Consider the following 16,111-nt stretch of genomic DNA (forward strand, 5'->3'; position numbering starts at 1 on the left):
AACACATGATATCACAAATTCCCGTTCTCTCCCCAATCTTTTGAAGGGACACGGATGCCTCAAACCTTTAACCTGCTTAAATATACGCTCGTTTTCACACCAAGTATTTCTTTATAAATCACAGTTCTTGCGTGAGATGTTGCGCACACACATTTCAGACCTGTTTTTATGCATACGCACCCTTTATAAATGAGGCCTCATTAAGGTAAAGGTATGTACGCACAAAAACATTGCATAGACCGTATTCCACGCTCACGGTCAGATGTACTAAATGTGACTTGAACGTGAGAAAGTGCGTTATCCCAGGGCACTTTCAATTCGGTCGTGCGCATGATTTTTGTAAGTATGTATTGTGTTTTTGTCATTCGGCGACACTTAGAGGCGATGCATTGAAATGACAACTATTAAGATATCCTCTACACACACATTATAGTGAGCCATTATTGGGTAAAATAAAGTTAATTAATCAGACAATTAAACAGTAAATTAATGATACAATGTCATTGGCTTACTAAAACAACCATTCAAGTGTTTCCACTTAGCCTAGATTATGCATAAAATGTTGCTCTGGAGTTGTTGGAGATGGCAACGTTGGCATTGCTGGAGAATATTGCCAATCGCTGAATTCGTCGAGAGCACAATTTCCATGACCATTATGTTTTTTTGGCCCATGATGGTGACTGGCTTATAAACCGTTTCAGATTTCCAAGAGCATGCTTGGGATAAGATTACACGCTAAGTGCGTGACGGGTGGCTCATTTGGTAAGCAACTCATTTAAAGCATTTAAATGAAAGTGTTTATCATCCATCTTAGAGTAGTTAATTTAAAACATGGGTAATTAATAAATTACACAGAAGACAGCAGCTACGCTGCTACGTGCCTTGCAACATTTTCTTGACGGGCATACTACACTATTATTATTATTATTATTATTATTATTATTATTATTATTATTATTATTATTATTATTATTATAACATTATACTCTGCGTATCTGAGGGAAAATACATGGCAGGTGTGATGTGTTCGTGCACTTGCGCTTAATTTTAAGTTGATTGTGATGTACTAGAAAGTACGTGGGATTCTGCCTAAGCACGATTTGATACATCCGGATTTTTTTGTGCGTACGGAACTTTTCAGCTCTGAGCATACAAAACATTTTAGTAGGAAATCCCTGCAAGTCTTAGTACATAAAACCCCTGGGGCCTTAATTATAAAACTCTACGTAGCTTCTGGAGTGAAAGTATGCACAAAAGCTTTTGGGCTTGGCACAAAAATATGATAAAAAAATTCTGCTTACGCACATCTAAACGCAGTTTCCTCTTTAAAAAAACACAAGCTGCTTAAAGATATGCGCAGATGACCCGCCCACATTTACCCATAAAGGGCCATGCAAATCACTTAATAAATATTTAAATATGGGATTCATCCTGAGCGCGATAACGGAGGAACGCACCGCAAAGAAGAAACAACTTTGGAGACTGTGAGGTAGAATTGCTTTAAGAGGTCGAGGTGAGGAAGAATGTGTCGTTTGGTGGCCTTATCCAAGACGTGGCTGCAGCAGTTAATAATTTAGTTCCACAAGCTGAACTGTTAAAGAGGTTAAATAAAAGTCTTTAGATTTAAAAGATGGTTAACCTGCGCACATTTTTAATGGGTTTTGGCATTGATACAAACAAATATATATATTTAAATAAGGGTTATATTCCCTTAATCTTCTGTTCTTGCTCTTGATTTATGCGGTATAAATATGCGTAAGGATGATTTGCGCCTTTTTTGTGCTTTACCACATGATGTCACTAATTTTCGCTTTTTGCGCAATCAAACCTTGCATAACTCAAACCTTGCATAACTGTACGCTTATTTCCATACTAAGTATTTCTTTATAAATCGTAGTTCTTGCGTGAGAAGTTGTGAACGCTTATTTCAGGCCTGTTTTTATGTGTACGCACCCTTTATAAATGAGGTTCCTGCTCTAGCTTTGGATCTAACTGTGACTCCTCTTTATCTCGCTGATCATCACTTCCTATCCTTCACTCTCTTTCTGGTCTTTCTGGACTTTCTATTCATCCGGGGAATTTTCATCTTTGCCACAATCTGTCCATCACTGGTCCTAACAATGTAAGGACATAAATGCTGAAAATACTGAAATGACTATATTGTAATTAAGTAGAAGTTTACTGTGTATAATGACACTTGACTCAAAAGTATTATCATTCTTTTAAGTGTACGTAAGTACAAAATGTAAATGTATCTTGGCTTACTATATTATTTTACTTACTCTTTATTTTATTTTATCAACATCTGTCTCTCTTGATGACCATATTTGAATGCACATTTTGCCACTGATAAAATTACATTATTCACGTCTGATGATCCAGCAATAAATCAACGACTGTATTCCTTTGTGAATTCCTATTGTGAAGACTTTGGATATACTGAATTTTACAATACAGAATATCATTAAAAGATTCAGAGAATAGGACAAGGCAGATTTGCAGTATTGGATGCTGGTGATCTTTGGGCCCTCAGGTGGCACTGCATTAAACATTTTTTTTTAAATTGTTAGATTCTGTACTGGAAATCACTGCATGGGCCAGCATTCGTAACTTTATTCTTAAAGTTATTCTTAAATTGCTCTGATTTGTACCACAGACTTTTTATTAAATTATCCTTATAATACTATATTAATTAACTAATAAAAACTTCAAACCAGTCGTGTATGAAAAAGTTTTTAAGCATTCAAAAATTCTCCACTTTCTGCTTTTTTTTATTATAATACATGTTTCACAAATAAAGCATTTACAGGAGATTGCATTTATAACTGTAAAAGGACAGAACCACAAGCAGCCAGCAAAGAAATCTCCATCTTCCAAAACAACTTCAGGCTAATCTGGATGGTAGGTATCCCTATATACACAGGACATAAGGAGTCACTAAATGTTTTTATGATTATGAAAATAATATAAATCATAAACTTCTGCCATCTGATCTTAGTTAATCATGGTAGCACATCCCTCTAGTTCGGTTTCAAAGCCTTGCCCAAACCATGCCTAAAAAATAAAATAATAATAAAATTAATAATCTTTTTCTTATTTATTTAGGAAAATGTTATTTTCTGAACAGTGGGAGACAACTGTCGCCAAATTTTCTTCATCTTCCACAGTGAAATTAGGCTATTTGGGATTGCAGTATCAGAAAATAAAGGTCAGTGCATGTTTATATGAGAATCAAAATGATGTCAATCAAATTCTACAGGCTGACGTAGTGTATCAATATAACAAATCAGTATCAACTCAGCATGTCAAAATAATGAGATACCAGATGAAATGAATAACTTACTATATTACAATCAAGAGATGCCACATCAAAATAACGACTCAGTATCTCAAAATAATAAGAACACGTCAAAACAACGATTCAATATCTCAAAATATTAAGAACACCAAAAAAATAACGACTCAGTATCTCAAAATAATGAGAACTCAGCATTTTAAAACAATAAAAAAATCTTTAATAATGAGGGGAAAAAATAGGTGATGTATTTTTATTATTATTATTAGGAGAAATTGACTTTCAGATCTTCGAGACATGAGAGACATTCATAGAAACTTTTACCACAAACGTGTGTTTATGAGCACATAGTTACCTAAAGGATGAGGACAGGTGCAGTAGTTGTGGTCTGTGGGCTGTAGCTCGCCCTCCTCACAGCTTAGTCAGCCTGCTTAGCAGCACTTTGCCCACGAACAGCAACTCCCATACGGTCATAGGAAGTTTTCTGACAGGCCTTTCGTTTCTCCGGGTAAATCTGACAGGTATACCCGTTCCTTATCTTTTGGGGAATCGTGGAAGGGCTATGGAGGCCTCAGTTCTGAGTTAGAGCCCTTGGGAACGTTTCCACAAAAGACATTTGACATTTTAGAAGCTGTTTAAAAGTTTAGCCTCACTGCCTTAGTAGTTTCTATTGCAGTCGTCCAAAGCTTTCTAATATTCAGGTTTTGTGATTGCAGCATTTATCTTCTCACAATAAAACACTAAGAGAATCCTTTATGTCATGTTATTTTTGCACCTGAAACATGCCAGCTGGCATGACTGAGGACTGCCTTTAACTTCTGCATAATTTCCATTCCTGTGAGTTCAAGGGGATGGTATCTGTGAGGTCATCAAGGCAATCATTAGGTGTGTAGGTGGAATTTCAAATGAAAAGCAACAAGGAAGTATGATATAAGCTGCACGCTTGTAATGTTTTTTGTGAAAATCCTTCATTTCATGCACACACTAGCAGTGTTGGGAAGGTTACTTTTAAAATGTAATCCCTTACAGATTACTGATTACATCACTCAAAATGTAATTTGTAACGTAATCAGTTCCATTACTTCAAGTGAGTAACGTAATCTGATTACTTTGGATTACTTACAATATTGTCGTTTTTTTAAGCCTGAATGAATGTAGCAACCACATCTTGCATATTATTGTTTTATTTTTCCTTCCAGTTAATAGATAGACAAATAAAACAGCCTTTTCAATCACCCTATAAAAATACTTATGAAACCATTTAATCTAACAATTTTATAAAACACTTCTATAAATTGATGATAAAATCATTAAAAACCAAACAATGTAACAACAACTGTAAGCTAACTATTTGCAGGTTTGCCACTTTCTGCAGGTGGATTTTTTGCCAGGATTATCTAGGGGTGTAAATCACAAGATTCATTACGATACGATACAATACGATTATTTTAGTCAGCGATACGATAATTTACGATACCTCAAATTATGTCTTTATACGATACAGTTCGGTCCAATAGGATTTAATGCGATTACAATCTGTTCCTTTTCTAAGAACTCACAAATGCAAACAAAATATAATTTGAATGTTTTATTATTAAATGTCAAATGCAGTGTAATCATAAACAGTAAACAATAATTCACTTCAACACTTTAATTTCCATTATTTAAGTTCCATTTGAGAACATCAAATGCAGAAGAAAATGTAAAAAAAAAAGCGCCTGTTATATTTAGAGTTTACAATGTGTGTATGGATGTTGGTGATGAATAGTCAATCATTCTCTACATTTCCTGATTCAGTAGGGTCTTGACAAACAAATTACAAAATTTGTAATTTATATCACAATGCATTGAAGAGTTACACTGCATTATATTAGGTGTCCACCAGGCGTCTCCAAAGTGTTCAAAACCTCTCCAGTAAATCTGTCTCTATACAGCCAGAGTTTGTAATTTTTTTGTTTGTTTGTGATAAAATAAATGAATGTAAGTCTATTTCAGAGTAATATTAATACTTTTTGATGAAATGACAAACAAAATCACACGTATGCGCGCTGTGGGCGCACTTATGTTTAGCAGAGGGAATTTGGTGACAGCGGTTAGGCATGCCCCTCCCCCAGCCATTAGGAGACCAATCAGGGCAAATTACGTACCAATGTTTTCGTCTAAGGGTGGACTATTGGTTGAAATAGGTGTCAATCACTTTTGTGACGCTGGAGAAAGGCTATGACCTGATTTGATTGGATTGGATTGATCCAGCGCTCACGTTATTGGTTCAAAAGACGATCACTCAAGAAAAATAGTGGTTTGTGGACCGCTGAAAATAAACGCATGTTTGTGAGGAGAAGTGAGCAGGCGAATAAAGGACTTTATGGATATTTTATCTGCGGTTCAGTGCTGTACTGTGGATGCTGTGATAGTAAGTGAATTTTCTATAATGTAGTATGATGTTATTTTATATACTAATAATATTTTATAAGGCTATTTTGTTGGGGAGGCGTGTTCCCCATGTAAACAATGTGAAAAAACAGGCTGTTTTCAGTTGGCGATTTCTGGCGACTGGTTTCATGTAGATGGTTGTAAATTTGCATGCAGGTAGTTAAATTAGTACTAAAGAATATGAGTCGGTTATTTGGTCGGTGTGTTTAGAATATTTGACGCTTATAAGCATTCAACTTTACATAGTCAGAACGGGCCCGCCGACGGGCTAGGGGGCGCTTCTGCAGTGAAAACATTCTGAGCAGGAGGTTGTGAATCACAGAATATTCTGATGTCGTGATTTATGTGAATGTGATTGCGTTTTGTCAGTGTTGGATTGGAAGACCAAAAATAGAAAAGTACCGCAATGTAATCCATTTATTTTAGCAGAGTAACTGTAATCTGATTACCACTTACTGAAGCAGTAACTGTAACGGATTACAGTTACTCATAATTTGTAATCTGATTACGTAACGCCGTTACATGTAATCCGTTACTTCCCAACACTGCACACTAGTCTGCTTGAGGATGACGGTCGCACGGTTAGGGATTCTCCTGCTGTTTCTATTAGGAACACTGTACCATGTATCAGGTAAAGCCAACGTTTCTTCGAGAAATAAGTTCAGTGACTACTTGACTAGTAATAGCTTTGCACATCTTTTCCAGTGTACAAATAAGACGTTATTTTATGTACTGAAGGTGCCAGAAAGGGTTCTTTAGGACAGTGTCATGACAATTATTTATTTCTTTGGTATAGTAGGAAGTATAGTAAGCCACAATAGTTAACATTTACAAAGTAAATTGTTGCAATTATGTAGTGGTAACTTGGTGAAAAAGTTCTATTCTAATCTATAAGATTATTTAGGCCTTTAGAAGGTTCTTCAAACATGGTTATTTTTAAACCACAAATCTAGTTATTTTATGGCATCACTTACAGCAGTGTAACATCTCAACTTCTGTTAGTTAACATTATTCTGCTGTAATGTAATGATGAGCATTCAGTTAATAATAGCCTTTGTCTTGATAAGGTACTTACTAGCTATTGGATTGAGTGAGGGCTAAATAATAATGTATAACTATGCCAATGTGCTGGAGATGTATAATACACAAAATATAGTTGCTATTTTGTATTATTTTATTATTCATTAACACTATTTTAGTTTTTTTGTTTGTTTGTTTTTCCTTCTTTCAGTTATTTTACTTTGTTCTTAATTATTAGAGATTTTTTGCTAATGGTTTGGTTGCTCCTAGAACAAAGAATATGTAAGAAAAGCAGCAAAAATGGTTACAAAGTAAAAAAAAAAGTTTAAATTAAAGTTTAAAAAACAGCACTAAGAAATTCAACTCAATTTTATTTATATAGTGTTTTTTTTTTACAACGGAAGTTGTCACAAATCAGCTTTACAGAAAAAACAGATCCACGACTCTTATGGGCAGCACCACAGAGATGCCAATTACTGTGGTGACAACAGTGGCAATGAAAAACTCCCTTACATTAAGAGGAAGAAACCTTAGGCGGAACCAAAACTCATTCAGAGAAACCCATCCCCCTCAGGTCGACCCGCTCAGTACAAACAAATAATAAATCAGACTGCCCGTACCTGTTTTACTTAATCATACTTATTCTTAACTTTTATTTTTTATTTTAGTTCTTCTTTTAGTTCTTTATTTCCTTTTTATTTCTGTCCTTATTTTATTATTATTAATATGATTATTATTATTCGTTTTGTATTATTGCTTTAACTTATTTTTATTTTCTTTTATTATTGTTTTCGTAAATGCTTGGCTACATTGAACATGGTGGCCCTCCATGTACTTCCGAGTCAAAATAAAGGTTGTTTGATTAATTGATTGAAATAAAAAATAAATAAAAGAACAAAAATAACAGTACAGAGAGATAATGTGAAGGTAATGTAGCTAGCTAATGTAACAGGTACTGATTTATAACACCTGGGCAGTGGAGAGCCAGGCTGGACAACATCAGGAACAGGGCATCTCCATACATGTAGAAGTGATAGATAGAGAAAACAGAAAAGCAGAGAGATGGAATTTGTTTAGACTGGATTTATGTAAAACAGAGAATATAAAACATCATCAGAGTGTGATTATCTAATGACTCCTGCAAATCTGAATAAAACTGCCTAACTAAAGGCAGAGAGCCAGAAGGTGACAGACACAGAGGCATCCTGAAACACTGGCATCCACCCACTCCACCATCCACAAACCTGAGTGACCGTGTGCAGTGGGAGAACAACAGCACCAGCATCTCAGTTTACCACAATTCCCTCTGTCCATGAACCCCTGGATCTGCAGCCTTATCTAAAGAGAGAAACATTAATTACCAAAAGCTAAACTAAACAAATAAGTTTTTAGTGTAGACTTAAAGACTGAGACTGTGTCTGAGTCCCAAACATATTCAGGAAGGTTATTAAAAAAAGGCATATAGGCATTGTTGTTGTCACAAATACCTAACAGAAACACACTGTAAATATACAAAATATGGAGGCCCATTATTTGAGTAACAAATAATTAAAGAGAAATCTGCTTAACCTGGTCACAAGTTCTCCGTATGTTCTGCTTATCAGTTCGATTAACGATAGATTTTAGTTTAAACACATTAGTATATTAAAACAATAGGACTAGGACTGTTCTGTGAAGAATTCTACTACATCTACATTGCACCTAAGATTATAAAATAAAACAATTGATACAAGATGTCTTTCTGGAAACACTTTTCCTGCACAGACGTCAGTCGCATGTTTTTTTTGCCCTGCCAAAAAAGCTTGACAAGCTGATAACTAATAGCTATTAAATGAAAAGAGACTAGCGCTGTCTCTCAGCTCTAGTCTACTAGAGACTCTTCTATCACCCGTATTTAGCGTTATATTGATTGTATTTTATACAAGTGAGCGCAGCGGTCAGCTGTGCCCCGCGAGAGTGAGCTCTAGAGCTGTCTCTCACCGACCACGGCGCTCACTCGCGTGGGGCACAGCCGACCGCTGTGCTCACTCGAATAAAATACAATCAATATAGCGCTAAATACGGATGATAGAAGAGTTTAGAATAGCTGTATTTCTCCTCTCACTTGTACTCTAAGTTCTCTGCCTCTCCTACTAGTCTAAACTTTGTGTAGATTGTGTAAATTCAGGCTGCTGAATTTGGCAACCCGATGTAGTTTTGTGGCTGGGGAGGGGTGGGCGGTACAAACAACTCTCTGTGATGTTTTGAAATTGGACTGCTGTAGCCATTTAACACACTCGCTCTCAGTTCCTACAGAATGTACCTTGAACTCTGAAATGTTGTTCAAATGCCTTAATGTTTAACGAATCTTGATTAACATTGTTATTTTGAGACCTGTATTTAAATGTAGTTATAATTTGTTTGTTTGTTATAGCTTCATGCTCCACTCCCACAATTCTGTGCTGCATGGGGACAAATAATAGCTGCAATAGAGCTTTGTGTTACTGTGACGAGTTCTGCTTACAAGCTAATGACTGCTGCTCGGACTACACATCAACCTGCACACAATGTGAGTTTTTACATCCAAAACATGAATATACCAATAAACCTGTTGTTTTTTAAATGCAGTAACACTTACACTCTTACTTTTTTAAATCCTACAGAATGTAGTGGGGGTTTATGAAAGTATTGATATATTGAAGTATCACCATATTTTGTTTTTCAATTCTATTTTTTAAACACAGTTTAGAATTTTAAATGTAAAGATAGTGTCAGACAGTGGTTCATTTTGTGTTGTGTTCAAACCACACAAACTAGATGTTGTAGTACTCTGGTGTTAGATCTTACTGTTCTGATTGTGTAAAAGTTTTTATTGTACTTAGATTTTTTAAATATTAATGTATTTTTTATACTATGATGTTTTCTTAAAATGTGATTTAAGGATTTATACTTTTACTAGAATAATACTCTGCTCAGAATACTTAAACCTACATCAAATCATGATTAAAGAAAGATTCGATTTAATGATTATTATTTATTTTAATATATGCTTAAAAAGTAAAAATAGCATAACATAAGAAGATGCATGTGTGGGAATCTTTGCATTTACAGTGGTATAAAAAGTTTGAGCAATTTCAGATAAATATATCATATAGGAGATGATATTTGAGAAATGAAATAGAGTTTACAGGATTTACAGAAAGTGTGCCATGATTCTTTAAAAAAAATTAGGCAGGTGCATACATTTGGGCACCCCAACAGAAACATTACATCAGTAATTAGTAGATACTCTTTTGGCAGAAATAACAGCCTCTAAATTCTTCCTATAGCTTCCAATGAGAGTCTGGCTTCTGGTTGATGGTATTTTGGACCATTTGTCTTTATAAAACATCTCCAGTTCAGTCATTTTGATGGTTTCCAAAAAACATGAAAATTATCAGGGGTGTCCAAACTTTTGTATACCACTGTATTTTTGTTTCTTTGGTTTGTGCACACAGGAAACACTGTTGAGGAAAGAAGCCCCATTATGAATTCTGAGAGTGATTTGAGTTCAAATAAAATACCTTTCTCCAGTAACAGAAACTCTTATTTACTTACAGACCAGTCTGACAAGATCTTCAGCCAAAACAGGGTAGACAAACAAGAATACATAGCACAGCAGTAAAACAACAACATGGCCAGCTCAATCTGGATAAACTGAATAAAGGAATACTACATTATAGATAAACAGCATAAGATATATATCCAGCTGGTAGCCAAGGCTGTTATTGAGTTGCATTTTCTGCAGGGTGTCTGTAGCAATAGTTTAGACTGAGCTGCAAGAAAGCTCAGATGATTGCAAATGTTTTGTTTGGTTTGTGAATTGACTGCAATGCTCTTTTTATGCTCTATTATAGTGACTACAGTGAATCCCGTAGTAAACGCCACAAGAAGCAATATAATAATCCCAACTCCAACACCTACCAACTCAACAAAAGATACCACAACAAGCTCAACTCCAACACCTACCAACTCAACAACAGCTACTACAACAAGCTCAACTCCAACACCTACCGACTCGACAACAGCTACTACAACAAGCTCAACTCCAACACCTACCGACTCGACAACATATACTACAACAATCCCAACTCCAACACCTACCAACTCAACATCAGATACTACAACAATCCCAACTCCAACACCTACTGACTCAACAACAGCTACTACAACAATCCCAACTCCAACACCCACCAACTCAACAACAGCTACTACAACAATCCCAACTCCAACACCTACCAACTCAACAACAGCTACTACAACAAGCTCAACTCCAACACCTACCGACTCAACAACAGCTACTACAACAAGCTCAACTCCAACACCTACCGACTCAACAACAGCTACTACAACAATCCCAACTCCAACACCTACCAACTCAACAACAGCTACTACAACAAGCTCAACTCCAACACCTACCAACTCAACAACAGCTACTACAACAAGCTCAACTCCAACACCTACCGACTCGACAACATATACTACAACAATCCCAACTCCAACACCTACCAACTCAACATCAGATACTACAACAATCCCAACTCCAACACCTACTGACTCAACAACAGCTACTACAACAATCCCAACTCCAACACCCACCAACTCAACAACAGCTACTACAACAATCCCAACTCCAACACCTACCAACTCAACATCAGATACTACAACAATCCCAACTCCAACACCTACTGACTCAACAACAGATACTACAACAAGCTCAACTCCAACACCTACCAACTCAACATCAGATACTACAACAATCCCAACTCCAACACCTAACGACTCAACAACAGATACTACAACAAGCTCAACTCCAACACCTACCGACTCGACAACAGATACTACAACAAGCTCAACTCCAACACCTACCGACTCGACAACAGATACTACAACAAGCTCAACTCCAACACCTACCGACTCGACAACAGATACTACAACAAGCTCAACTCCAACACCTACCAACTCAACATCAGATACTACAACAATCCCAACTCCAACACCTAATGACTCAACAACAGATACTACAACAAGCTCAACTCCAACACCTACCGACTCGACAACAGCTACTACAACAATCCCAACTCCAACACCTACCGACTCGACAACAGATACTACAACAATCCCAACTCCAACACCTACCGACTCGACAACAGATACTACAACAAGCTCAACTCCAACACCTACCAACTCAACAACAGCTACTACTACAAACCCAACTCCAACACCTAACGACTCAACAACAGATACTACAACAAGCTCAACTCCAACACCCACCAACTCAACAACAGCTACTACAACAATCCCAACTCCAACACCTACCAACTCAACAACAGCTACTACAACAATCCCAACTCCAACACCCACCAACTCAACAACAGCTACTACAACAATCCCAACTCCAACACCTACCGACTCAACAACAGAAACTACAACAAGCTCAACTCCAACACCTACCGACTCGACAACAGCTACTACAACAATCCCAACTCCAACACCTACCGACTCGACAACAGATACTACAACAATCCCAACTCCAACACCTACCGACTCGACAACAGATACTACAACAAGCTCAACTCCAACACCTACCAACTCAACAACAGCTACTACTACAAACCCAACTCCAACACCTAACGACCCAACAACAGATTCTACAACAAGCTCAACTCCAACACCTACCTTCATATGTACGTAAAGGCTGATAAGTGAATAATTTTGGCAATATAGTTAGTGTATTTTTCTGAAATGCTTTTGTGCATTTCTGACTACTATACAAACAATTAGGATAAAATGTTAAACCAATTAATACAACATGAAGTGTCATAGGATCTAAGCACCAGTGCTACACATTGGGTTGGTTTCCCAGACATAGATTGAGCCTAGTCCTGGACTAAAGAGCATTCTGAATGGAGATTCTCCACTGTAAAATCCTATAGAGATGCTCAATAGAGGCCAGCATAGATCCAGACCAGGTAGAATAGGTAGAGCAGCAACATGCATGGAAATAAAAGAATAATTTCAGCTGTTTTAATGACTGTTTATAAATTATCTAATCAAGTTCAGCACACTAGCAAGTGCAGTACATTGACAGCTTTGGCACATACTCTCCCAGCAAACACATCCAAAAATCTATCCTCATGACATTCATTTGTTTTTTAATTTTCTTTTATTTTTCACCAGCAACTACACCAGACGTCATCCTTACCACTCTACTAGCATCTCTCAGCTCATCCATGTATACTACACCTACTGGCTCAACTGTGCAAACTACAACATGTATGCTACAGTGCATACAACAGCAAACAAGTCCAACTTCTACCACATCAACAACAGAAACTACAACAATCCCAACTCCAACACCTACCGACTCAACAACAACTACTACAACAATCCAAACTCCAACACCTACCGACTCAAAAACAATTACTACAACAATCTCAACTCCAACACCTAAGGACTCAACAACAGATACTACAACAACTCCAACACCTACCGACTTAACAACAAATACAACAATTCCAACACCTTCAACCACTAACTCAACGAACACTACAACAATCCCAAAACCTACCGACTCAACAACAGATACTACAACAATTCCAACTCCAACACCTACCGACTCAACAACAGATACTACAACAATCTCAATACCTACCAGCACAATAACAGAACCCACCACAACAAGCTTAACCCCAACAACTACCAGCACAACAACAGAATTTACAACAAGCACAACTACAACACCTACCAGCACAACAACAGAAACCACCACAACAAGCTCAACTACAACACCTACCAACACAACAACAGAAACCACCACAACAAGCTCAACTACAACACCTACCAACACAACAACAGAAACCACCACAACAAGCTCAACTCCAACACCTACCAGCACAACAACAGAATTTACAACAAGCACAACTACAACACCTACCAGCACAACTACAACACCTACCAGCACAACAACAAAAAACACCACAACAAGCTCAACTCCAACACCTACCAACTCAACAACAAAGACCTCAACAAGTCCACCTCCACCTGCTGGTAAGTTGTGCAACACAACAGGACCAGAGCAAAGAATTTCCTCTATGCAGTTTTCACAATACTAAATAAACCACTGTCTGACACCAATCTTTGCATAAATCTTTTATTAAAAAAAAAAAAAATACTGTGGGTTTTGAGCTTAGATACAGGATTGGATATATTAATAAATAGGGGCGTCAGAAATATATTGATATTTCTGACACTCCTATTTATTATATTACAACATAATAAATCTTATATGTCTACTAATCTTCTTAAAATTAAAGACCATATTAAAATGTTCACAAATCGCCTGTCATGATAACCATTTTAAACAGTATCTTGTCTAACAAATAATTGTAATACATTATATTTTTAAACACAATGGGGAGTATTAGGGTAGTAAAAATGGTAAGGTTAAATCCATATATTGAAAAAAAAATAGATAATGTAATTATTTTGACAGACCCACTTACATGCTGAAACCAGATGCAACTTACATTTTTACCACGTTATTCAGTGCTTATGAAGTTAGTCCTTGAAAATTAAACATTGTTGCCCAATTTTCAATTTTTTTTCTGACTCCTATGCAGTTATACATACAATCAGCCTTTCCAAATGAGACATGAATGTAATATTCACATACTGCATATTGTCATTGTTTGTGTGATTTATAGGCACTGCGACATATATAATACGAGTGACTGTCATCTCTGGGGCTGGAAAAGATGTTGCATTGGCCAACTTGGTAACTGTAAGTGTTACACCACCTTAAAACCAGTTATAAGGAAATGTAGTGAATAACTGTATTTTGTAGTTCTAGAATTACAGATAGTAATATGGTTTATTATGTAGCATGCATTATTATCCTCCTTTTACCCTGTTCTAAGTTCAGCATGACGAGCAGCTTTTATTTGGGTGGTGAGTCATTCTCTGCACTGCAGTGACACTGATTAGCCTGGTGGTGGTGTGTATTAGCAAAGTGTGCTGTGCTGGTTTGTATGAGTGGATCAGATGCAGCAGTGCTGCTGGAGTTTTTAAACATGCACTTTCCACTCTGTTAGACATTCCTACTTAGCTGTTGGGGCAGAGTTGCTTCACAGTTTAGTCCTACATCAGTCTCCCATCTTCCTTATCTTAATTCACTAATGAATTAATATATATATATATATATATAACAAAACATGAGTAATTATTCTCTCTTTCTTTGCCCAAAACTCATTTAGAACTCTTCTAGAACAATTAACACTTTATTTTTAAAATATTGGATAAAGGCCCCTGTACTAATAAATACTATTTTCTGTCTATTTACAGTATGCTGCACAGCTGCAGAAGAATGCATTGAGTTCATGTACAAATTGCACACTGGACATCGTAAGCATCCAATAAAAACTCTACCAGCCAATTTCTACCAGTTGCCTCCATATTCTAACAGATTTTTCACATGTTTAGTTGGAGCCCACTTCTTACAGCATGAGTAAAATTTAAGTCACACAGTTTTCTTGCATTATATCTAAAAAATAATATATTTGAGATGTTAAAAGCTGTAAAGTACAAATATATTGCTATTGTCTAGTCTGTAAATGAATGTATATTATTTGAGCTCCAGAAAAGTTATTGAGGTCTAAAAGTTGAATACCTGAAGCTATTGTGTGTATAATGTAAAGAAATAACAGAAATGCAAAGATTTGTAAATGTCAGAGCCATATTTTATTTTTAAAAAATATTTGCAACTAACTCACTTAACTACATATGACTATACATGAAACCATCTTTTATCAGTGTATAAAAACTATGGAACAGTAATTAAAAATGGTAAAAGTTTGTATATGTTTCAACGTTGAAACTACAACAGACATTGTTTTGGTCATATTTCAACCACATTTCATTGAAGGTTGGTTGTGTGTCAGCTGGGATGGGGCTACTAGAATTGCTGCTAGGAACAACTGAGAGCCTCCACGAGTCCCTATTTCAAACGGAGGCGCTCTAACCAAAGCGCACCATTTATTAAAGTATTACTCCTCCACATACAGGTAACCTAGCAACCAACCATGCAGTGCTTACAAGCCAAACAGTGCAGATACAAACAGAGCAGCAATGGAACTATATTAACTTGCGGAGTGATTATAACCAAACAGATCATATTTTTTGTTCTCTTTAACTCAAAATTTCAATAAACAACAATAATGGAACTGTGGTATAATCGCAATAAAACACTTGAGGTTCGTGCTATAAGGGGAGTGATGTACAACACAAAAGGGGAGTGATATAACGTGTAATGTTGCCACTGCTGTGCTGATCTGGAGTCAGCCAATA

At 36.5% G+C, this 16,111-nt stretch overlaps 1 protein-coding gene across 1 annotated transcript; it reads left to right on the top strand.

Moving 5' to 3' along the window:
• Positions 1 to 9,154: 9,154 nt before the first annotated feature.
• LOC125801711 (mucin-2-like) lies at positions 9,155 to 15,523 on the top strand. Its single transcript, XM_049478805.1, has 5 exons — positions 9,155 to 9,296; positions 10,624 to 12,453; positions 12,947 to 13,816; positions 14,473 to 14,549; positions 15,110 to 15,523. The coding sequence occupies exons 1-5, from the start codon at positions 9,194 to 9,196 to the stop codon at positions 15,182 to 15,184; spliced, it is 2,955 nt and encodes a 984-aa protein (XP_049334762.1). The 5' UTR covers positions 9,155 to 9,193; the 3' UTR covers positions 15,185 to 15,523.
• Positions 15,524 to 16,111: the final 588 nt, after the last annotated feature.

This window comes from Astyanax mexicanus, chromosome 4, assembly GCF_023375975.1.
Source record: "Astyanax mexicanus isolate ESR-SI-001 chromosome 4, AstMex3_surface, whole genome shotgun sequence".
NCBI classification, from domain to species: domain Eukaryota; kingdom Metazoa; phylum Chordata; class Actinopteri; order Characiformes; family Acestrorhamphidae; genus Astyanax; species Astyanax mexicanus.

Excerpts from the sequence above, each read along its gene's own strand:
- LOC125801711 (XM_049478805.1), top strand. The coding sequence starts at position 9,194 with ATGGGGACAAATAATAGCTGCAATAGAGCTTTGTGTTACTGTGACGAG. Across the intron at positions 13,817-14,472 it reads AAGTCCACCTCCACCTGCTG|GCACTGCGACATATATAATA; the intron begins GTAAGTTGTGCA and ends TGTGATTTATAG. Across the intron at positions 14,550-15,109 it reads CATTGGCCAACTTGGTAACT|TATGCTGCACAGCTGCAGAA; the intron begins GTAAGTGTTACA and ends GTCTATTTACAG.